Source organism: Corvus kubaryi, unplaced genomic scaffold (genome assembly GCF_017639235.1).
Source record: "Corvus kubaryi isolate FWS band 111438036 unplaced genomic scaffold, C.kubaryi_AGA036_p1.0 136, whole genome shotgun sequence".
Taxonomy (NCBI): domain Eukaryota; kingdom Metazoa; phylum Chordata; class Aves; order Passeriformes; family Corvidae; genus Corvus; species Corvus kubaryi.
This window is the reverse complement of record NW_024580670.1, coordinates 11,245,359-11,271,437: the sequence shown is the minus strand read 5'-3', so window position 1 is coordinate 11,271,437 and position 26,079 is coordinate 11,245,359. Positions and strand designations below refer to the sequence as shown.

The 26,079-nt window shown below is 39.0% G+C and overlaps 1 protein-coding gene across 3 annotated transcripts in view; it reads right to left on the bottom strand.

Annotated features, from left to right (window-relative positions):
- Window positions 1–25,610, bottom strand: part of EEFSEC (eukaryotic elongation factor, selenocysteine-tRNA specific) — a 124,489-nt gene extending 98,879 nt beyond the window's left edge. For 2 of the 3 annotated variants that reach the window (XR_006014201.1, XM_042017085.1), the window contains exon 1: window positions 25,308–25,610. Coding sequence is in view for 1 of the 3 variants with exons in the window: in XM_042017085.1 (XP_041873019.1) it covers window positions 25,308–25,578 (271 nt within the window). In the remaining 2 variants the exon portion in view is untranslated. Of the gene's footprint in view, window positions 1–12,101; window positions 12,240–25,307 lie in introns of those variants that run through there. The other variant, XM_042017095.1, reaches the window with a different exon arrangement.
- Between the last annotated feature and the right edge of the window lie 469 nt (window positions 25,611–26,079).

The following is a 26,079-nucleotide window of genomic DNA, read 5'->3' as shown; positions in this document are numbered from 1 at the left end:
CTGTGCTGATCTACATCACTACCTGTACATAGGCAGCGATCTAGAAGCAATTGTCACTGAAGCAGAGCAGTGAAAAGGCTCTGGCACCTGGTCATGGAGGCTGCAGCTCCTTGAGCTGGGAAGTTCCTGCTCCCAGCTTTGCTTCCCCAGCACTGTGTTTATTTAGGCCTCCCACAGTTCATGGAGGGTCTGATGAAAGGCAAAGTTGAAGCTCAGACCAGTCGGTTCAATCCAGCCACAGCGGAGAGCTCTCCCTGAGACTGGCGAGGTGGCCCAGCTGCTGCAGGGAGAGCCAGAGCTGGCACAAGGGAGGCAGCAGGACCAAAGAGCCAAGAGCTGCCAAGAGAAAATGGGAAAAAGCAAAGCAAACCTCCTGTTTCTAGGGACAGGATGCTGCTGCAGGCCAAGAGGTTCATTGAACAGCAGCCTGAGGAACTACAGAGAAACTTAAAGCTGAATAAACAGTCCACATATTGTTAGGAAGAACTGAAAGAAACTCAAGTACATGTGTATATACACAAAACTAGTGCTATTACTTCAGAAAATTCTGAAAAGATACAGTCATTATATGCTGTTCAATGCAAAATTGTTTTACGTTTAGAAGCAGCAAAAAAAGGCAAAGTACTAGACTTGACCTATATCCAACGTAATATTGAAATAAAATCCTGTGTTTTGATCTGGTCACTTTCAGGAGAAGGAATCTTGAGGTAGCTTCAAAAAAGGAAACAAGACAAATGCACTCAGGTCCTTCACATACAACTTCACTTACAAAGAAAAAAATCCATGTTAACAGCACACAGTGACAAACACAAATGAAATTGAGTGAAAGATGGGAAATAAAACACCTCCAATAAAAGAGCACAATCAATTATGTAATTTTAAGTAGCACAATTTAAACTTAGTGCTGCTAAATAGCACCTGTCTTTAGACAAATAAAAATACAGCTTTATACATTAAGATTTTTAAAGCTACATCCAGCTAGATGAAACTTCATTTTTTAATAAAACATTTATGATTTTATCCCGTGTAAGGAGTATTAAGATGAAACTTAAAGAAAGGGACACTTTATTCCATCACTGACTTTCTTGTTTGTCCCTATAAAACATTCATTTTGACTATTTCCAAAGAAAAGGTAACAAACCACATGAGTGACTACTAGGGTCTGGCATTTAAATTCCTGTTCTTTAAATAAATATTTCTGTTGAAAACCAGAAAATCACCCCAAATGAAAATCCTATAGACAATGAGGGGAGAGCAAAGCAAACAATTCTTGCCTTGTAACAAGAAGTGCCATGTAATACATAGCATGTGTAAAAATGGAGGTAAAGTACCATATGAGAGAAGACGTCATCCTTCTTCCATATGCACAAAAGTCCTTTTCTGTAATATTACCTATTACTAGATCTGAATTTCTATATTGACAGGGCACAAACTGGACAGAGTCCAAAACAGACCTCTACTTATTTTAATGTTGAAAGCATTAACTATGGTACAATTCAAGAAAGCCTACATATCTTGGAAGAGCAACAATCATTCTGAGTAGACACAGATGACTGCTACAAAAAAAGGTAGCATTTGCTGAATTACACAACACCATGGTATTTCAGCTGCATTAATTTCTTTCTTGGCTTGAAGTCGAAAGTGCATAAATTGTGAATTAGTTAGCAAACATTAACTTTTTAAAGTGTCATTCATATATATGTATATGCAAATACAGACACCAGTAAAAGCTGAGAAGTTAAATGTTTAGGATACTGCACAAAACTACAGTGCAGTTACTTAGCATTTTAGACTGAATGTCACTATACAGCTCATCAGCCTTGAAGTACAATCAGGGGCATATAGTAAAAAAAAAAAAAAAAAAAATTCATACACTTGAAAGCAAAAGAAAGCACAGAAGAAACCAACTGAGTTATTACTATCCATGTTGTAAACCTGGTTTGTCCAGGGGTTTTTTGTTTGTTTGTTTTTTTTTTTTTTTTTTTTTTTATTTTTTGCACTACCTGCCTATATTACACCTAGCAGAAAAAAGGAAAAAAGTTCAGTTTCGTATTTTGGAATTCAGGTTATAAACTATTTCAACAAGAAACAGTCATGTCAAGTTTCTAGGTTCCCAATCTCATACAAAAATGGCACCTGTAATTCCACCAACTCATATCAAACCCAAACTTAGAAATTTGCAATGAAGTGCCCTGCTCCTTCTGGCTGGAGTTTTTTAGTTCCTAAAACAAGGTTTCTAAAACAACGTGACAGTAAGTTGTGTAATAAATCAACACTTGACATTCATGCTTCAGGAGAAAAGGTGCAAAGTAGAAAAAAATGGATACTTGTAAAACCCTGCTTTGACCTCCTCAGACGATATTGTGTGCTCAGGGTTCTAGTAAGCTTTCCTAGGAGCCTAATGAGTGATTAGGTCAAGTTTCAGACTTGTTATTCAGAGGTATTTTGTTTTGGTATCAATGCCACGTGTGTTTTTGCACTGCTCTGAAGAGTTAAACGTAAGGTAACATTACACTTGGGCCTTATATAGTGACCATAAATGGTCCCTGATGGTCCATAAAGTCTTTACTATAAACACTGTAAAGTAAACAGGTCAGAGGACCAAGAACAAAAAAAATATCCTTTTTATAGTCTTGACCCGTATCAGCTTTATGTTTGCTCTCTACAAGATCTCCTGCCAAGTTTCAAGAAAAAAAAGTAATTATACTTGCATGTGATAATGTTAAATACATTGCAAAAAATACAACTCCAAGTATGACCATTCTGTCCTTTGCATCTTTCAAAGATTACAGACACTACCTTTGAAGCTATTTCCAAGACCTGAAAGAGAAAACAGTGGCTTAGAGGTATAAAAAGAATCAAACCTCTGGAAGAACTGCAAAGGCACTGAACTTGCACCAATGAGGACATGAGCCCATCCCCAGTTCTGATCGACTTCCACACATGTGGAGCCTTCTGCTCCATCTCTCATTACTCAGTTCACACCACACAGAAACAGACTATTCCCAGCTTCAAGAATGCTGCACCTGAGGTTTCTCCACTAACTGGAGTGTGGAGACAAATATCGAGTGAAAGCCTCTGTAGTACCTACAACCATGGGAATTCCTGCTACCTCCCTGATACTACAGGATCCTCAGGCCAGAGCCGACAGCAGCCTATACCAGTATGCCTTTTACTACAAATGACAAGTCATACAAAATCAGGTTCATACCGGAAAGAGAAAAGCAGTACAAAAATTACTGGAATAACTCTATATATTTTCCAAGATTGTTTCAGGGAGAGATGCACATAAACAGCCACCAGTGCACGTATTTTCCTTCAAAGCAGTGAGCTGTTTCAGTAAGTGAACTCCTGTATTAGCTTTTCAGACAATTTAACACGCTGATTTCCAAGAACAGACCAACTGAAATGTTTCCTAACCAATCTGTTCATATTTCTGTCCATATTTGAATCTACTACAACATACAGGCTCCGTACTGGACTCAGAGGGGGCAAAACCAGACTCATGAACAATAACTACAACGTTTCTATAAATTCTACCCTCTATCAGTACTATTTCACACTCAGCTCTTCAACTTTTCAAGCTCTTTTAACATTTGTACAAGATGGTATCTTTCCATTAGCATATCTAGGATTCGATCACATCCATGCCCCCATGTTGTAACACAAAGAGAACCAGCACATCTCAGAAATCCTTACACAAGCAATACACAACTTCAGTACTTGATTATCTCAGGATAAAAAGAATGTGCTATGCTTAATGACCAACAAGTTCATTTTTTTCCTTCCCAGAGGACTGAAGAACTGTTACTACAGGGCATCTATTGCCTCCCTCTGGGTGTTTTGGAGAATTACTGAATTACAAACATCTTGGAACATCTGTTAGAATTTCTTCAAGCATGTTTTAATCAGTTTAATATTAGATGTCAAGGAGACTTTTTTGCTATCTTTGTGTTAACTTCTTCAAGTCCTGCCTAGCCAAAGGATATCTCACTGTAAATTCTTGTTCACTCTTCTGCTGTATCTTTGAAAGATCAGTCTAAGGAAAAGTTCCATGCAGCAGTCATTGGAGATAAGGACCATCACACAGGTAGACGGACCTGAATATACATTTAGATATGCAACTCCAAACTTCCAAAACCTATAAACAGCAGTTTGCATGCAGCTGAAAACGAGTATAGATATGAAAGTTGTACCTGAGAGATACTGCTGAACCACCTTGAAATTCTTGACTCCAATAAACTTTTCTCTACTTAAATTCAATGTTTTAGGCCAACTACTCTAAAAATCAGGAAATGCACTGGAATCCCCAAGAAACACACAAGTTATCACCTTGATCAGAGATTTGCTACAGGATTCTCTTCTCTCCACCCCTCTGTCAATTCAAGGACATTAATCTTGTAGTGCACCTGCAGCTTTAGATACCTCAACCACCACCAGTAATAAATTGATTTAAAACCTTATACAGATCAAGAGCATGTTTCTACAAGACTGACAAAAATAAATTTTCTTAAACAATTCTGTCACCAAGTCATCAAGTCCACAAGTAAAACTCCAATTCATCAGATTCTAAATCATTATTCTGCAAAAAAAATAAAGTGTTCCATACCAAGCTGAAAAAAAATTATGTGATTCTGCTCTTAAATTGTTGCAAGCCCTAAGCTACCTTGTCTCTGTCTTTGAAATAAAGTAAGCAAATGTCTTGCACCCTGCACTAAAGGAGCTTGTTTTGTATTAAAATCCAGTCCTATTATGCTTTTTACAACACTGTATGCAACACACTGTCCTAACAGAAGAGTTATGGTAGAGTATGGGAATATTCCTGCACAGGTCTCAGATGTGCTTCATCTGAGAATGTGAAACAAGATTTTTATTTTTTTTTTTTTTAAATTAACAGTTTACATTTTGCTTTTTTTTTTTTCTTCTCTGCTGTCCTCAAAAACAAAATAAAATTGAAGACTGCTAGGGGCAATGAAAAACGCATTCTTTAATTTTCTCTTCACCCTCCACAATACTGAAATAACATCAGTCAGGGTTATAAACATCTGTAATTGCCAGGGGAATGTACAATACATTCAGAAACTCCAGGCCCACATATCCTGTAGCTCTGCACTTCACAAACAAAAGGTTGGGGAAAGAAAGAGGGGGTGGGGTACAGGGAATAAAGGCTTAAAGATTAAAGTCACAGGCAGAGACAGACGGCTCCGTTTTTTAATAACTGAAAACACGAGTTGTGCCTGAATGTGCTCATTGTTTTATGGCAGGGGGGAGAGTCTCCACATGCTGGACTGGCTGGCGACAGAACTGCCTTTGCATCAAAAATAAGATTTGGAAAAAAAAAAAAAAAAAAAGACACCAAACCCATGCCCTAATTTCCCCTCTTGCAATGGTTAATGATGCTTTTAGGTAGCAAACAACAAATTATCCCACCTTACCTTTATTAAATTGGGGAAAACTTCATGACTGGAAGTATTACCTGATGGAAACAGTGTAAGGCACAGCTGCAGAGATGGCTGAAGGTTTTATGCTGTGAAGGAACACAGACTATGAACAAGAACAGTCGTACATAACAAACAGGCACATCTAGGGAACAACGAGCTTATAAATCTAATTCTGATAGGTTCTTCACACAATAAAACCAGTGCTGCAAGGCTGAATTATGGTATAAGCAGATTTTTATATGGTTTCAAGAAGTTTAGCTGTCATGAGGAAGTTCTTAAGTCCTTACTTTTTAAAAGCATCAGCAATACTTTTAGTGAATGAAAAGTTTCATGAGCTGGGTTCACTTCAGTCAATAAAAAATGCCATTAGTTTAAAATATTGCACTACAGCATGAAAAAATTGCAAATATTTCTTTTAGGTTTTAAAGTAATTTTTCTCTCAAAAATTTAGGAGTACAAGCACTTGCACACTACATGGCTATTCAGTATCGATGATTATAAATGTGTATTATTTTTAAATTCCATAATACTAATTTTTCTAATCCAAATAATCTAATACTTATCATGATCTATTTCAGTGGAAAAATTTTTTCGGGTTAGATCCCACCAGTGCCCAGGAACCCATCTTAAGGTCAATGCAATGAGGACAGTTCCACTGCTGGGTGCCAATGAACCACAGGTAAACAAGCAGCCTCAACAAACATACGTAAACAAAAAATATTAAATCATTCTTTCAGTTTTATTCTAATCTAGCCTCAGATGTTACCATAAGAGAGCTTTTGTTTTACTGCATTTTTTTTTACCTGCCAACTTTGCTTTAAATATAGACAGAAAGGAGATAATTCAACAAGACAACAGGCTCTTTCATCTAAAACCATGAAACTCCCAGTCATAACTTCTTGGGGAAGCCTAAAATAAGGAGCAGGGAGGCACACAACAGGAGTCAGTGAAAAGTACTCTCCTGCCCAAAGCAAGCATGCTGTGCCGGGAGAAATCAGTGGCCACAAATACACAGCTCCTCAGCCAAAAATGTCAGACCTGGAATGCTCCAGCTATCATCCCCTCTTTGTTGACGCAACACTTTTGCATCATCAGCCACTGGATGTCTTGTTGAGATTAAAAATATTGTGGAGAGTTACTGTCTGTTTAGCAAAGAAAAAAAAAAGACAGAGTCCATGTCAGAAAGGGAGGGGAAGGGAAAAGCCGAAACATGAGCTCATAAGCCTGATGTGGAGGATAAAGGCAGGCTTTGTTTTACCTCATTCATACCAAGTATGAACAAGAGACTCATCACTGTTTTGAGCTTGAACTGCAAAATTTGTTTTGTATGCAGCACTGCAAATTTTTTTCCTCATGTAACTCAACTACCCCTCTTTCTCAAAAATAGCTTTTGCTGATGCTCTGATCAAGCATTTAAGCCTAGATGAAACCTGTATAATAACAGACTCTCATTCTGCCCACACTACACATTCTGACACTTCAGAAGCACCTACAAAGGCATTCTTACATAGTAAAGACCAGCCTTGGTTATATCACTGATGTTGCCCTGAAGTTCTCATGCACTCAAACAAAGTAACTAAAATTAAAATATAGGAATATTTAAAAGAAAAGAAAAATCACTTGGAGAACACATTGGCTATCTAGCCACACTAAGAGTTAGGCAACAGTTACTAAACTGGAGATACTTCTTTGGGCTAGAAGTATTAATTCTTTTTAAACTTTCAAATGCAGAATTCAGTTCAAAAATACAACACAATGTTTAAAAGGTACAGTCTTTGGAAGATTAGAGGTAAAAAAAAAGAAACCACCAGAAAATAAGCCTGTCCTCTGAAAAAGACTACCCACCAGTGCTGTCCCTAAAAGAGCTCAAGGGCAATACCAAAAGGCAGCACAGGAAAGCAGAGCCTGGATTCTACTTTCGTGCTCCTAGGAAAAGGCAAAGAGGGTGGTAATTTACCGTGTACAACCAAATTGTACATGGAAGTTTAGAACCAGCCAATTAAAGCTAACATTATGGAATGGAACTGAGGTCCGAGTGGAATGCGTTAGACACGCATTCCAGACAACGGCTCCAGAGTCCGCCTGCGAGGCGCATACTGTACAAAGTACAAAGGGTCAAGAAGTTCCTCTCAAAGAGAGCCCCAGCTCCGACCAGGAGTCAGGACAGCTTGCCCAAAACACAGACGTGGTGCCCAGCTGCAGAGTGACACCATGGCTACAAAACCAAGTCATCACCTGCATTGACAGAATGCTATGGAGAGAGTTAGAAAATTTGTCAATCAAGAAAGGGCAAATCTCACAACAACTGAGAATCAAATGGACGGGGTAACAAGGAACAAAGAAGACACTGGATCTGGACACTGATCTGGACACTGGAGGAGAGGGTACAGTCCCCTACAACTAACAGCAATAAACATGCCTATTTCAGTTAAAATCTCTTACATATATCTCTTTCATACACTCAACCACAGCTTTGCTTCTCTTAAACAGGTCAATGTAGAACGAGTAGAAGAGTTACTACTACCTAGTGGGAAGTTGGAAGACAACTACCTCAAGTTATCAGGACTATATTACATTTTGCCTTAGAGTCTTCTGTACATTGGAGCACAGTGAACCCCAATTTTGATGCAAGTTTCTTGATTTCTGTGACAGTAATGAAGAAAAAAGTTGTGTTTGTATTCCTGCTGCAGAACATAACCAAACAGAAACACAAAGAGAGAACAATTATGTTACTTCTTGTGTCATATATTTCAACATACAACTCCATACACATGCGAACTGGGAAATTAATTCAACGTCATGATCCAAAATTCTGTGAGACTTCTATAACACTAACACTCTAACTTCCAAACCTTCACCATCTCCAAACACCGACAACAATTATAATCTTTACAAGAACAGTATTGGGATCAAGGATGAAAAACAGATTCATGTAGAAAAAGTAAGGCTGTTCTCAAGAAAGACACCCTGCAAACAATCTCAGTTTCTATGTCAAGCTTTAATTTCAAGCACCCACATTACTACACCAGTGCAGCAGTACAGCATGCAGAAAGAAATATCAAACAAATCAGTCCCAAACACATTAAACATGCCAGTTCTGAGAAATAGATTATTTTCATTCTGTGCAGTGTGCACAGATAATTAGGGCCACAGTAACCAGCAATGCTTTGGAAAACTAATTTTTCTGGACACATTCTAGGCAGCAGACAGTTATCCTGACTTGCCCATGCTAAGTATTAGGTGCTTTGCTAATTTACAAATTTCAGCATAAGGGTAGCTGCAGAGTTAATGCTACCATTAAATTGTTCTGGCTAAGGTTTTAAGACTTTATACTGAACTACCAAGGGAAGTTTTTATATGCAAAAATCACCACAAACTCACCACTTGAAAACCAAAGTCAAAGCAGTGATCTGTTAGTTTCTTCGCAGTTCACTCTGAGTTTTCAGTGTTTGTGCACAAAGGCTGTAACTTCTGTTTGTCTTAAAAGATAAATTGGATTCACCACTCAAATTTCATTAAAGATTTATTTTGTATTTAGTTCTCTGGCCTTCAGTCCATGGCAGACATCAGGCCCTGCCTAACAATTCACTACCTAAACATGACAATAGCAAGCATTTTGCATAGTTTGTCATTCCACTAAGTCACATCACATTGTGCCAGAGACCCTTCTCCGAGGAGGCCATTATCGAGCACCTGGTACTATTTCATACCTCCTGCCAGGGCAGCACAAGGGCTTCTGACAGTATATTTATTTTTATTTAAATTTTTGCTGACTAGGATTGCACAAGATACACACCTCATTTCAGAGCAGTCCTAAGGGGTCAACAGCCATGTAAATCTCCCATCCCAGTACTTCAGGACAAAACAAACTATATCATGTGGATATGCTATCTAAATTGCCAACACCACAAAGCACTCCAGAAATCGCAGGGTGTATGGCATTTGTGGTTCACATTATTACATTCTCCATATAATTAATAAAACTCCACTAAAATATAAAAGGTGATGCTCACCGTAAAGGAGGAAAGCTGTACAAAGTTTAATTACTAAATAAAACTAGGCACAATACTTGCCAAGATTAGAATTTATACTGTGTTAAGAGGGGCTGGAATTTAATGATCTATAACCACACAGAGATAAGAGACAGTAGCAATGCCTGAGTAAATGTTTTCCAAAGTACTAATAGGAGGCAAGGTGAAAAATCTAAGTTATCAAGATTTATAGCCAGATGACTTCTTAAAAAAAATTTTACAGCGGAGTGAGTGCCATAAAGATATTCCAAATTTCACTGGTAAAGTATTAGTTTAAAAATAAATATTTTAAGTGCTTTGAATTATATACTTTATTGTTTAAAATTAGATATTCATGTGAATGAAGTTTTACAGCCAAGGAGCAAAATACAGACCTGGTCTGACTTCATATTGGTTTGGACCTTAATCCTGCAGTCTTCCTTACTGAGTTCATTCCTACAAGGCTACATGGATTTAGAACACCCAGCTGGGCACTGAACTGGTACTTCTACAATGCTGCAAGTGTGCATGGCACTTCACAGATAAACACAAAACAAGGCCCTAGGTTTAGAAAGCTCACAGACTAAATTAGAGCCATTGCTCCCTAAAATAATGAAAGTATTTTAATCTGTGACACAACCATGTTATGTTATTGCTTCAAGTTTTATACTTAGAAAAGCATAGATCTTTGTGACGTGAACATATAGAAACCATCAACATAGAAAACCAGGCCCTTTATCTCCAAAAGCCCTCATAAATAAAGGAAAAAAGTTTTCAATTACATATTTTGAAGAATATCCAAAAGCGAAGTTGTTCAGCACAACCCTACACAGAAATTTCATAAGACAGCTCAAACACTATATAAACCAGAACATGATTATTTAATCATAGATATTTCAGTATAATTCAGAGCAAGTCCTTCCAGCATTTTCTCTAGGATGAGTGAACAACTGAATAAAATACAAGTGTTGACACAAAGCTACAAGCATTTTACAAGCAGTAGTGGCAGTTTGTGTAAGCTAAGTTTGTGAGCACTAACACCTGTGGGTTAAACAAAACATCACTCAAGTTCAAAACCTTCAAAGAGAACAGAACTGTGACAAAGGAGGATCATCATAAGCGAAGTACAGCAGGTCTCCCAGTTCTGCATCCTACACCCACCCTCCTGTTTCATTTGATGATTAAAAACCACTTTTTTCTCACAAATCGAAATTTAAATTTTCAAGCTAAAACAAAAGCTGACAGCATCCCCAGGGAAGTGGGAAGAAAGCCTACAGAAAACAAAGTCTGCTCAGAATACACATTGCTCTGCCAGGCTCATATGACCAGCTCTCAGGAATGCTGGCACTGCTCAAGTTATTCACTGGAAATAAGCAACAAGCAAGAATCCTGGATAAACAAGAAAATAACATGGAGTGCAAAGCACTACTGCTGCTACTCCAAAGCTGTAACAGTAAATTTGCATTTAACTGCACATTTCAAGAGAACACCAGTCCCAGCAAAAATCCAAAGAGCAGCAAGTGCAGGCACTGAGCCATCACTCTCTAGCTTGGATGGGGTTCTAGAAAAGAAGTGCCCAGAAGTCCAGTAATGTCATCTGCCCTTGCCAATCTAACCTCTGTGACTGAGAGAAAAAAATTCTAAGCATGAATACAAAACAGGATCAAAAGTATATCAAAGTATACAAAGAATATTTAAAGATTACACACTCCCCTCTTCTACAAAACCCCTTCCGGGATGCTTTTGCCTTGTACGAGCCTTTTTTGTATTTTTCATTATTGCTTTTCACATTTTGTTAGGTCTTGTTTCCCATTCATATCTTGTAGACTCAGAGAGCACAATAGATTCTAAATTGAACTTCCCGACAGTAAGAACTAGAATTACAGAACAAGGGATGGAAAACTCAGAATGAGAATTTAATTTCAAATGAACTTAAATAAATATACTTCATTTGTTATCTAACCAGTTTGGCCTTCACATCAAATGATGGAGACAACTGCTGTTGAAGAATCGTATAATAGTAACGGAAGAGAAATACAATGGAACTTTATTAAGTATATTCTTACTGACAATTTACTGTAGACTTAAATTAAATTTTGTTAAAAGATTTCCTTAAAGTACTTCCAATAAATTATTTTTATTAATTATGTTTAAAATGTCATAGTTAATTTGCTTTTGAGGAAAAAATTATCTTGCCATTTTGCAAAAATATAACATTGAAATAAAGCATATGAAGAGGGAAAAAGGTATGTAGGTACATAAAATGAAATAGTCTAATGACTGGTATACACAGAAGAAAAAAAATCAAATAGTCATAGAAATGGATACTTAATTTTTTTCTTCCCTTAATAAAGTAATAACAGCATCCATTTACATGCTTTTTACCTCAAGGGTCCTGTTAAAAGCAAGGTATACATTGGGCCTGGGGAGTGACCTGAGACACTACAAGAGGGGAAAAAAGGCTTTAAAGCAGTTTTCTCATCCGTAGTTCCCATGTTTTAAGCATACCTCATGCTTCCTGTTACTCAGGAAAACAAGAATTCAGCGTACAATGAGAAGATTTGCCTGTCTCTGGGACCTAGATTCTGTTGGTCCATGGAAAATTGAATCACAACATCTCAAAGTACACAAGTTTTAGGAAGGGCTTTACCAGCAAAATGAAAGCTTTGAAGTTTTCAGTCCCAAGAGAGCAGCAACAATCTCTTCCCTCTGCAGAAGCACTGGGCAGGCAGAGAAGCCTATTTCACTGCAGCTCTGTTAATAAGCTGGAACTCAGGCTTGGATACTGTTAAATCTGGAAGCAAACCGATCAGATAACTTTAAAACATGTAAACAGAAAACATGAAACAAACAGAAGTGAAGCAATGTGGGTTATCAGCAACCCAACTCCCCCTGCCACAAACCACCGTAACTCTCAGCCCAACAGTGCCCACTTCAATTTAACCCCAGTTATGATACAAAACAAACAAGGGCAGTTTTTGAAAGTCAAGATCCTTTTCTTCTCCCTCTTATTCATACAGGGAAGGACACCATATAAACATCAAGAAATTGGTTTTCAATCCCATTCCACACTATGTTGTCCCTCCTCTTCTCCTTCTTCCTTGACATCCCTTTAGGTAAATAAGATCTTTTAACTCATATCTGGAACTGCCAGCTTATGAACATAGAGAAAAATCTATTCCAAGTACAAGCTTCCAGAGCAGCCTGCTACAGAGCTTATTCCCCCATACCTGAAAGAGGCACACCATGAACCACTGATGTTCAGCAGACAAAGCCTTTGCAGATGGACTTCAGAAAGGAATTCTAGAAGTCCAAAGCGGTGTGAAAAAGAAAACAACAAAAAAACCCAAATAAACTAAAATCCCAAAATCAAGCCTTGTTTTTTTTCTTTTTTCTATAAAAATCAGAATAGATTATCATTTAAAATGATGCCAAGGCTATAAAGCCCTCTCTACTACTTTCTTTCGTGTTCTTACATGGCAAGAAAAAAAATCTGCTGAAACTGCTTGGCATCAGCCAAATTCAATAAACCAACACTATCTCTAACTGTAAATGCATCACTAAGACAAATGAATGCATAATTGAAGAGTACTAATCACTCCTTAATGAAATGCTGAAATCACCAAGAAAGAATACAGCCTTGGTGATTAAAGCTCAATTTTTTTAGGTGATCACAGCTAACAGAAAAAGAGATTACAACTCATGCATTTGAAGTATTTTACAATTATTGTTACCACTTAGCAGAAAAACATATTTTCCAGAATGTATTTAATTTTGAAAAACTGGCTGGATATTTTGCTGACCTATTACAAAATCACATTTGCCACCGATAGACTATGCCCGAGCTTCCCATATTTCCATCATGACTTAACCACAGAACTCTACTCTCATGACAAGTTCTCATAAATGGCCTCTTGCAGCTGCGCTCACTTTGGCTGCTTTTACTGCATCTATACTGTACAGTGCTTCTGACCCAGAAATTAATTTGTTACTGCTAGAGAACATCAGACTCCACTTTAGCATCCTCTTAGCAGAAACAGATTTTTCATTCACAGAACTTACTTATCCCACTTCCGAACAAACAGTGCATAAAGGGGAACTGGGACAAAAGTGTAACTCTTTCACATAAAGCTTCTAAATGGACTAACATCCTCAAAATGAGTGCATTTTGATGATTTCATCGTGTCATCCTGAAAATTTTCAGCATCCAACAACAACAGTAAATACAAGTACACCTGAGATGCTACAAAATTGTTAGCTCTCCAACAGAAAGTGAAACTAGCATACACTACTAAAATAAATATTAAACACTATCACCTCAAACACTCTTGTAACTATTTTGTTCCAACTGTTCTTACAGGAGCTCATAAGTTACTACAAAAAAATTTAAAACAGTACACAAGCCTTGAAAGGATACTGTCAACTAATTTAAATTTCACCTTAGTCATTTCTTGTTTTACCTAGGATTGACTCAATTATATGCAAGAACATAACAAAACATTCCATAAACCTGACATCACTTTCCATGTGATCTGTTCTCTTCCTAGCTTCACTCCACCATTTTTTTAATGGGACAAAAATAAATACATTCTTTACAATGCAAAGGAAAAAGAACAAAGTACAGTGACCAAAATAACTTTCATCCACTGCATTAATTTGAGTGCAAGTCTTAAAAAAACCAGCATTTTCTACACAGTAAGTTTAGGGCTCACTGGTTTCTTGGTGCAGGGTAAGTAAAGAAACAGACAGCTAAATTTATCTTCACTTTGCTTTGTTTGGCCTCAACAAACCAAAAAAGAAAGCATTAAACCCCACAAAAGCAGTGTTGGCTATTACTAGAATAATCAACTATTTTATACTGTAAATAAAGTTTAAAAATAAAAGCAAGCACATTTAGGGACATACGATGAAAGTACTCCCAAACATCCGCCTCCATGTAATTTGTTAGTGAAGACAGTTCAGTAATGAAAACACATCTGAGACAAACTTTCTGTAAAGACTGAATTTTCAGTCACTTGTTTTGGTTTTTTGGGATTTTTTTAAACACAATTTAGCTTCAGTTCAAAACTCTTTTGTTCCTTTAAGCAGAAAATTATTTTTTCTACACAAAGCTTGGTACAGTTCAATTTAATCAAATACACTTTTTTTTTTAAATTTCCCCTAAAAGCTCTGTGCAGCACCACAGACAGGTGAATTGCTTCCCACAAGAGACTCCAGTTCAACACCGATTTTAGACATAAAAAACCATCATTGCTGGATATAGCAATACACACCAGAGAGAGAAAGGAAAGAGCTCAACTACAAACACATGGGCAAACACCACCAGCACCACAACTTTGTCACAGCACTTGAAATAATGGGACAATCTCAGTTGTTCATCAGGTGAAAAATCCACTCAGAGAAAAAAATACACATGATGGCCCCTCCCACAGGGTGAAAACCTATCACACAGCAAGCAAATCCAAAGAATAAAATTACTTCCTTAAAAAAACTTGTCAGGGTGCCTAACTTGTGACTTTCGAATTTTTAGCCATACACAAGAACAAATATTAACAATTATTTCCATTTTTTAATTATTTGCTTTATTTATAAATATAGAAACAAACAGGTATCATTTCAGTGAAAAACCTTGCTTTTCAGGCTTTAAGGAATTTTTTAATTAGGCATATTATCATATTATTTGAAGTCCTAATATAGCCAGACAGGGGCCAGGTTTCAGTTTCAAATGCCCAAAGCTAGTCCCTTAAGTGAACAGCACTGCTGACACTTGGTTGCTTTTTGTTGATAGACTTTTTAATACTCTAAACTGAACACTCATCATTTCAGAGATCAGGGAAAGACTCTACTGCTGAATGCTTTTAAGAATGACAATGCTTTGGAATTTCTTTAGTCTATAAATGCAACCTAGACACCTAAAATTAGGTACTATTTGAACCATTTTCCGTATTTTCTGATGAAATGTGTCTTGGTCAGTTCTTCTGATGTCTTTAAAGGACACTTCCTAAATTAGAGTACAAACTCAAAATGTTTTCTATTTAACACACAGTTCATCTTCTTTTTCATAAATCTTCAGAGTTAGGGGACAGTACAGTCCCAAAATTCTGTACATACAGAACTGCACAATAAAGCCAAACACCACAAAATACTTATCTGAATCATTCCATCACACAGCAACGCTGCTGCACACATACATTCAGATTTTACAGGATGGGGCAATCTACCTCCACAAAGCTGTCTGTAATTCTTTTCAAATCTATGCTTACGTTTCTCCACAACCAGCACCACCCACACTGGTGCCATCCTTCAAGATGCTGAACACCTCCAATAAGCACTGTGAGGGTTAAGAATAACACTTGCTGATGGGTCCCAAGCCTTTTGCAAGAGATCATTCACAGAAACCTCCCTCAGCCCACATTTACTACTTCTTCTCTCCTGTTAGCAGGTGACCAACACTCAAGAGCCGCTGCTGCTGCCGCGCTCACCTGACGGCAACAGCCCAGAGCCAGCAAGGAGCGAGCTGTGCCACAGCCGTACTTTGCACGTGCACCCTACGCCACGCTCTAAATCATTTCACACACTGGAATGTCAGCGTGGATAAGCACTGCCAGAACACGACACAGAATCGCCCCAAGTCAACCACAGGTTCAGGTAATCGTGACCTCTCTTTCTACAACATAAATGCATAATTTCCGCACCACTCTTTGATGAAGGGACCACAGACTTAAAAAGAGGAAACAATTACAGTCATTAGAATTTCACCCAAGCGTGAGATTTAATCTCAGGCCATGGTCTTGCCAATGGCTGTGGGGGTCTCAATGGAGACAAAATTGCTCTGTGGGAGAAAAAAATGCCTTGATGATGACATTAGTCAGCAAGAGAGACTGAGCTTTGTCTTCCATCCAACAGCACAGTCAAATACAAGGAAACCAGTTTCCCTCCCCCTCTTCTTGATCCTAAAAAAGAAAGCTACGATTTTGTTTTTCTCTCTGAAATGCAGTTTTTGCGTACTTTGGAAAACTTTCTTCCCCAAAGTATTACTGCTGGAAGGCTTATTTTTAATATAAGCAAAGTCGATGTAAGCATGAATAAACATCTATGACAAAAAAAAACCCATTTCCCATGCCTATCCTTATTAATATGATAGGATGGTTCTATCAACAACTCTCAAACACTTCTATAGCTTTTCTTTACCCAACAGGTTCTTAAAGACCATTTCAAATTTTACATATACAGGAGAATCATATCTAAAGTATGTTCACCTGCTCTACAATGCATTTAATGGAAGCAAGACAGGTAAAACTTGGCTGAAAAAAATTAAGGCAAAGTTTAAAAATTAAGAAGAGCTCCTGAGATCCAAGAATACCAGCTACTCTCATATGCCAATCGTACACTGCATCCCAAATAAGACAGAAAACAAAGGAAAATGTAAGCACAAAAGACAAGAAAGTGCTACAGGCAACTGTATTAAATTCATTTTTCCAGTACTGCAGAAAAGAACAGTTCTGCAGTGGACAAAAGAGTCATCATCATTCTTCTATAACATGAAGTAAAAAAGGAGTTTCTCAACAAAACCATAAGCCCAAATGAATCATCTCTCCTCTGGAACCTGAGGTGAGCGAGCCTGGATTCTTACCCAGATCAACTTCTATAAATCTCAAAATTCAAACCTCAATTTTTATTCCCCCTTATCATCCTTTACCTCCAAGATGCTCCTGAATACAATTTATTCATTTTTATTTAAGCTACCCTCTCTATTCCATTTCCTCTCCTTCTACTATTCACCAATTCCCTCTGCTGTTACATTAAACATTTATATATATATATAGAGATATAGATATATTTATTATTGTTTGTCTGGTCCCAACTACCCCTAGCGCTGGTAATGCTGATAATTACAATCTAATGTAGGATTAATCATCTTAAACTTGAAAGCAAGATTGTAATTCAATTTGGAAGCCAACACTAACCATTTCATGTTCACTTGAAGAGATTAGATAAATTGTGCAAGAACATTTTGGTAAAATAATTGATAAGGAGATGGGAAATAAGAATTATTAGTATTTACTTAGCCTGCAACACTTTCTGGAAGCAAACAGTTTAAAGGAAGCACTTCAGAACAGCTACCTAATCTGAATTTTACAGATAGCACATGGAATATTTTCTCACAGAATGCCCAGTATCTCCACAATCCCAGCTATTGTATGAGCTCTTTAAGTCTCTTCACTGAAGCTCTCATTCAGCTCTACCCTATTATGAGCTGGGAACCACGGAAAACAATGTGTTCAAGAACCCAGCTGGAAATCACCACTGCAGAACATTTGTCCTTGCTCTTCAGCTTGCCAGGCCAACCTTAGGGTTCCCAGGCAGAAAATGACTCACTACCACAAGGAAAATCAACTTTTTACTACACTTAATGGGCTGTAGCAATGACAGTGTGCAGGTTTGGTTTGCTCACTTAGTGAGATCTATTGCGCATCTGCTTCACAATTATAACCTCAATTTTTCTATCTGCATTTTGTTTTTCTAGGGGTTTTCATAAATAGTACTTTACAACAGCCACACAAAAATATGTATTATTATTTCTAGTACAAAAAAACCAAATAAATATATTAAGGAAATACAGTTCATGGCTCCATCAAGCTAACTAGCTATTAAAAATGGGTTTATACATAAGCAACATATTCAGCTTCTATTTAGCATCTACTAATTGAAGACAACTTCTAAATCAAGAGGAAGAACAAATACAGTAGAACCTTATAAGGCTGGTTTGTCGATTAGCAGACCACTGAATTGCTAAATTGGACTACTTAGCAAGCAAGCATATCCATCATCAGTAAAAATGCTACTTTGAAAAATGTGCTTTGAATTTATTTTGACAAGGGTAATTTTAACTATAAACATGCTTCATATTTTACAGTAAGTTGTTCTAGATTTTATGCAGCTATTTAAAATACTTCACTACATTAGCTGATATTTTAAAACATCTAAAAATTGATTAACAAAGTTTCCCCACTCTTCCAAACAGCTTACAAAGTAAGTTAAAGCAAGAACAAACATGAAGCAAAAGTGAAATGAAACGTGGTTATTCAATGAATGCTTGCACACAGTATGATGGAACAAAGAAATTCTGTTTTTAAACCAGTAGGAAAAATGATCAAACAGACTTGAACAGCACCATTACAGTGCTTGGTTATTAAGTTTTCCTGAGAAGCTGTCATGGTTTTGTGTCAAAGTGTCAATCAGGATAATTTTGTTGTATACAAGCAAACAAACACAACCACTCAGAGGCTTTGTAGAAAAATTGTCATATAATAGTAAGGGACAATTTAACATTCAAAAAATGAAACCTCTCCTGGTTAAAATCTATACTTAAGTTGAGAATTCCATTATAAATCACACCTTCCAAACAAGAAATGCCCAATTATTTTTACTTTTTAAACCGAACACAGAAACCAGTACATTTCTGACAGAATTCTAAGAAGAAGCAGAAGAGAATGTGATTATTCACTACAACTTTTGATATCAGGAGACAATGGGTCTCTTGCTCCTTGTAAACTTTTTGACCCAGAAAATGAACAGAAGACTCCTCCTGCTTTGGTCTCTAATATTACCTAAGAGTTATTGTGTAAGTTTAGGAAGTTGTTGAACATGTGTAACTTTAACAGGGAAATCAGCTTCAAGTCAAAATTGCAGACAAGGGCATAGAACAGAAATAACAGCAGCAGTCCCACTGTCACACCACTCACAAAACCCACAGAAAGGAGAAGCAATGCAATACACAGAAAGTTAGAACCATTAAAGTTATGATATAGACAGATAAAAATTCCACAAGACCTTATTTCAAAGTACCCTGGTACCAAGTTTCATTCTACCCAATCTCACACAACAAATCCTATTTCACACAGAAGTGGTTCAAAGCAGATTTAGCACAACTAGCTTGCTTTTGCCCAGTTATTAAAAGACATGGGGAAATGGGGAAGGAAATAAAGGAACTGTGTACACTAAATTCCATGGTTCCCACATCAAACTAGTTGGTTTTTTTCCCCTGTTACCTGTGTCTCATGTCACATTTAAAACAACACCCCATACGTTTTTATTGCTTAAGGTATAAAAACCACTACCCAAATTATAGATGAAATAAGACTAACCTTCCTTAAAACTCAGAGGATGTTTTCTTTAAGAACGAGAAAATTAAGCCAGAGTTGTGTTCCAAATCTTCTACTTAATTCTGTTTCGATTCACAGCGAGGTCACTCCCCCCATGCTGACCTGTTACCCTGAGTACTTTTCCCTAAGATCCTACATTGTAAGCAAACACTGCCCTCTTGTGCACTGCAACATCCAGGAGACAAAGTTCCACTTCGGAGGTTGTGGAGACCATGCAACAAAATTTTTATACTGGTTGCCTTTCTGCACGCATAGCTCCTTAATTTAAAAAAAAAAAAGGTGGCTTTCATTTTAAAATGTCAATAAAAATACTCCTTTGTGTTGTCAGGCAACTATCAGGTACCAGCCAAATTCTAGTGATTAGAAAAAAAAGACAGTTTCAATTTCATTTACAGAAATAAGTTTATTTGAAATTTTAATACAAAGCAGTGTCAGCAATTCACAAGCACCATGACCCCAAGGAGTCTAATACATTTTAGAAAACACTCACACTAGTGCTAGCTGAAGTCTCTTGACCTGTGAGTACTTCCATAACATCAACCACTACATCAAGGTTTGTGAATCGAAATTACACTACCCAAGAGTTGTATGTTGTTTTAATTTTTTCCACCAGAACAGGGTTCATTATTATGTTACTCTCACTTCAAGCTGGCAGCCAAAGATCTCAAGCCTCTACAGTGACTGTTCTGACCAGAATGACAGCCACTAAACACAAGACACTCTTTCCTCCAGAGGTTTCTCTTCATTCAACATCTGCACTCAACAGCAAGTCATCCACATATACAACTATAAAACTCTACTCGCTCACTCACCTAGAAAAAAACAAGAACTGTCACATCTTCACAAAGGCCTCAACAAACAAAAGCTCACATCAACAGAAGTATGTTTTCACTGCAGTAATGCAAAGGTAACCCCGAGTTTACAAATCCTCTTAAAAGCTTACAACAAACTCAGCAAAACAAGTAATCTGTGATAAAAGGTGGGGGTTTTTTGTGATATGTTAATCTTACAAATAATCTGCGTCTGACTGAATTTGAATGCTGGTAGGAAGACCACATTTCCCTTGATCTCCCAAGCCTGTTTTCATTGTACTCATTTGCATCAGCAAGACATGCTTTTGCTATGCTCATTTCCCCCTCCCCAAGCTCTAGTGCAAGTTCAAAAGTCTTGGCCCCTCCAATGTATCAAGTATGAATTAATACCCTTCCTTAGCCGAACACAGCAGCAAAGTGGAAACAGACACTTGCAAGGCAGTTTTCTTTGAAAGGAACTGCAGGGACAAATGGTGACAATGAAGCTCTAGTTATAAAGTAAAAAGGTCAAAGGTTCAGACAGGCATAAGGATTACAAAACTACAAGTTTGTCAGAGTTCCCCCCAGCCCAGGTTTAGACAACCAGGGTCAAGCAGTAGCTTTCCAATTAAAACCCTATAAGGATACACTGTCCTTTGAACTTCATTGGGGGGGCGGGGTGGGGGGGAAGGGACAATTTTCTGATTTAGAAGTTCTTTTGAGGACCCATCTTGAAATCAAACAGATAAAGGGCAGCTGAAAACAGCTCACCTAAAGCAAACACTCAGTATCCCTTGGCTGCCTGTGTGGGGGAAGCTGGGATGAGGTAATCATGTTCTCCTGTATTAGTGTGCTGACCCTTTGTAGGGCATGAAATTAACCATCAGTAAGGAAAAAATCTGCTACTGCTTAAACTACTTTGCTACGCAAAGTGGTCTTAAAATGAAATATGGGGATTGAATTTCTTCTGGCAGATTAACTTGTCTAACCTCTCAGCAGGCATCCCTTCCTGCTGAACTCATTTGAGAAACTATTCCAGACCCTACTGGGTGCACAGGTCTGTGACAAACAAACGTATAAGCAACTCTTATTTTATTTCAATGACATTAACATCAGCTTTGTGGAAGATCAGGATCTGAACATTAACAAAAGAAGAGAAGCTTAAAAAACCCCATAATGCTGTGACAGAAACTACCCCATCTCAGTGTGAAATTTTACCAAAAATACCACCCTAAATCTCTACAGCAACAGAAGAATGCAGGAATGACAAAAGTATCAGTCCTGCGTCTTGCAGTCATTCCTTCAGTGCACAAACCAAGCATAAGGCTGACGTGGGTGCTTCTTACTGCTCGGGACAAGCTAAGAATTGGCCCTTAAGGTTCAGTCACCCAGGCTTGCTTGCTCTCCATAGCAAGTCAGACACAAATGCCTGTAAATACTGGGTTTGTTGCATTGCTTGAGACAAGATCCTGCTAAAGCACAGGAAAGTCTGAAATTTTATTTTACATTAAAGAGTTCTGTTCTTATTGTTTGAAAGAGTAAGACAAAAAGAAATACATAGCACAGTCCAAGCCATACAGCTACCCACTAAATTAATGCCTTCCTGCCACAGACACACAAGAGCCTTAAAAGAATATAAACCAGTAGGGTTTAAACACAAGTGAAAGGCATGATGTAGTGCACCAAGTGACTATTATTTATTCCATTCCAACCTTGACTATAACCTTCCAGTTAAAACTTAAACAAAATATCTTGGGTGAAACTGTCTGCAACATTTCCAATTCCCAGCATGCAGGTAAAGAAAAAAAAACCAACCCAAAACAAAACACTTTTGATTTAACATTTGATATGTTTTGTTTTCAAGGACAAGCTTCACAAGAAAAATGTAGCCACACAGAATGAAATACAACTTCCATTTTTCATTCCATTTGGTTACTGCTCAAATATTCTGCATTCATTTAATCCTAAGGTATTGTGTCTGAACAAGCATCTTGTGAGTGACTCTGAGAAGTATTCACAAGGTCAAGCACTACCTGGCATAGCATGACAAAAATGTAATACTAGATTCTGACATGAAAAAAATCCACTTCAGGAATTAGCTACATACAGAAATATGTTAAAGAGTGGTAAATAGTAACATTTAATCTGTGAGCAGATTTATGAGCCATGTACAGCAAAGGAATTAACCCTTAGAGCACTCTGGGAGCACAGAAAAGATGACAGTTACACAAGAGAGATAACCTGGGACACCACTGGTGAAAATGGCACTCGGAAAGAGAAGAGCCAAGAAGTGGCACCTCAGAAGGAAACCCTTGAGCTCCTCACCTCATGGGAGACCTGAGTGAACAATGCTGGTGCTACCCGGCCACAGCAGACAGTGTTTCCATGAGACGGGATCACCCAAGGGGAAGACAACTAGTTTATCCCACCTTCAGTGAAAAAAGAGCTTCAAAAAATAACATTTTCACAGCTGTAGCTTCTCCTGCAAACCCTGCATGCACCTGACTTACACAGAGGTTTGAAGCAGCCCTCTCATCTGTTGTCATTCCACCTTCCAAATCCTCACATCCAGCTCCCTTGCCCACAGGCACCCTACCTCCAGTTTTTCTGCAGATTAACTTCCACCTGTAGCTACCCTCAGAATTTGAATTCAGAACAGTGATAATTTAAAGAGGTATGGGAAATACGAGGTGCAGAATAAACACAGGAGGATAAAGCACTTTGCACTTATGTCTTATTTAGAAACCATACATAGAGAAAACGTGCAGTAACAAGGAAATCACAGATTCCATCAAGAAGAAAAGAGTAGTGGCATTCCTGGTTGCAGAGAAAATGTTTGGAATGGTGAACCCTTAACGCTTAGTGACAAGGAAGTAGATGAAAATAACCTAAATTTTTCAAGTATCATTATCTGGGAGGGCTCACTTTCCATGCCTGAAGTGATGAAAAAGTTGGCATTATTGAAACACACATGAACACCAAAGAATGCATCCTGTTACACAAGACATGCTACACTTCAGTTTGAGTTTCACTAAACCACACCAAATCTGTAAGCACCTGAAGAGTCCCACAGGCACAGATCAGGTTTTATCATCAAGGTTTCACCTTTCCAACCTGGTAGTAAAAAACAAAAAAAGCATCCACTATCAAGATACATCTATGTTATCAAGCAGAAAACTGAAGTTCCTAATTCTTTAAACTATTAACACAATACTGCATTTTCTCTACAACCCTTTCTTAACACACAGAATTGCAGTAAGTCACACTAATCAACTGTTTTCAGTAAGAAACATAACCTTGTACAACTGGAACTAAGCGAGTTTGATGCGCTTATGTGTCTGAATTACCACCTGTAAAGAATTATTTTTGCTGGGAAGAAAACTCTATCATGTCATCTAATCCAGTCCATGCCTTCATTCTCCCTGCATAGCCCATCAATAACCAAATCTGAATAACTTATTCAGCTGATGTGGACAGCTGTGACTAAATACTTTGAAGATCTTCATAAAAATAACAGAAAGCAATAAGAAGTCTGTGTATCAAACAACGACCCCAAATAAGTGTTAAAGTTATTGAAAAACTGGTTAAAGCTGATTTCTAAGTTTTCCCATGTCCCCTTCATGAGGAAGTTTACACCACTGAGATTAGTTGCTTCTGGCAAAAAGGAATGTCTGACTATAAGTGACTCTTCAGTACATCTAAGAAACATTTGCCAAAGTAAACTTTGCTCTTTAGAGGATAATAGGTGCTTACAATTACTGACAAATGATAAGGGATTGTCAAGTACAAAAGATGACTACAAGACTGCAACTTTCTGGAATTAATCACACAGCCACTCCTCCCTTGCAGCTGTGAAGCACAAGTTGATGATACAGAGCACTTTACTGCTGGTGAAACTGACAGATAAGTAAATATTTATTATCCTACCCACAAGAAGCACAAACAATAAAACGCAGTTACCGCTAACGAAACTTACAAATAACACAACTGTTCAAAAGGGGGTTAAATTCATATATCATGAAAAGTAACTCAGCCTCAACCTCAGTCTAGCCAAGAAGAAACACTGTCCTACAAAACTACCACCAAGTTGTCACTAAAGAGACACTGGCAGAGGAAACGCAGAGGAACTGACCTTGCAGGCTAATCCCTGCAATTGCATCAACCTGTGACTACTTTAAACTTGTGCAGCTGTGACTCCATCACATCCTTAGTCAAGCACCAACCACCTCTTAACACTTTTTCGAAGAAATAGAAGATAGAGATAGAACAAGGTGAACTAATTTAAAATGAGTCCTAATGCAAACCAGATTAACCTTCCGGTACCACCTACGAAGACTAAAATGTAGAGTTACCAAAATCCACGAAATTATTTCTAAGCCTAAAATTATCATGTTAGAACTCCCTGGTCCTCCAAGACAACACGAGCATGTCCAGCAACTACATCACAGCTCTCAACTACAGGCAACATAAACTCTGACAGCTTTAACAGGTGAGAAAATAGAAATGTATAGAGCCGTTCAATGCCATTAATAGGGCCTCCATACAAAATAAATAAAACTTTTTTTTCAAAAAGCGTAAGAAACCTGAGCACACTTGACCATCCAACCAGCACCCCAAGAACTCACAAGTACAAAGTGCTTTTCTACGAGCACTGGTTCTTTGCTTGAAGAGTAACTACGATAAAGTGTAGCAAAGTCATAAGGCCCATGAAAAACCTGACACCCCCCGTTCCCTCGGCTGGGCGTAGCCGGAGACCCCGGCTCCCAGCGGCGCCGCTCCCACCACGGACACGGGCGAGCGCAGCCCCGCGGGGCGCGGACCCCAACGAGGGCTGGGGCCCCCCGGGAGGCGCGACAGCCACCGGGGCGGGCCGGGCGGCCACCCCCGCGCCCCCCTTACCGCCGATGATGGTGCGGATGAGGGAGGCGTGTCCCGGGCAGTCGACCAGCGTGAACTGCAGCTCGCCGGGCCCCGGGCCCAGCTGCGGCGGCAGCGCGGTGCGCAGGCAGGAGAAGCCCAAGTCCAGCGTGATGCCCCGCGCGCGGCTCTGCGGCGCCCGGTCGAAGGCGGCGGTGGAGCCGGTGGTGCTGAGCGCCCGCGCCAGCGCCGTCTTCCCGCTGTCGATGTGGCCCAGCACTCCGACGTTCACGTTCAGGACGCGGGCGGCCATGGCGGCGCTGCGCCCGCCCGGTCCGTCCCCACAGCGCCCCTGCGGCAACGCGGGCCCCGCCGCCGCCGTTCCGCCCGCCGGGGGCCCGCGCGCACGGTGACCGGCGGGGCCGGGGCTGGGCAGAGCCGCGCTGGGCTGCTCGGGGCTGGGCGGGTCGTGCTCTCCGCGGCCGGGGATGAGAACCACTGGCCCGGCAAACGCCCCAGCTCACCGCTCTGCCCCACTCTGCCCCTGCCAGGCAGCCCCTATAAAGAGAGGCAATTTCAGCAGGTTACTTTGAAGGCCACATGCCCAACAGCTGGGCCCTCTCCCCGGTGTGTGCCCGGCCTGAGGGAGAGCTGGGAGCCAGCAGCCTTGGGAAGGGGGCACTGTAATTCCACTGAGCATCCGCACCTTTGCTCTCATCTCGCCCACGCTAATTAGACATTGCAGGGCTGCTTAAACCCGCTCACTGTCACATCACCCCCTCCATTCTGCCCCCAAGCACACCCCGGTGTGACC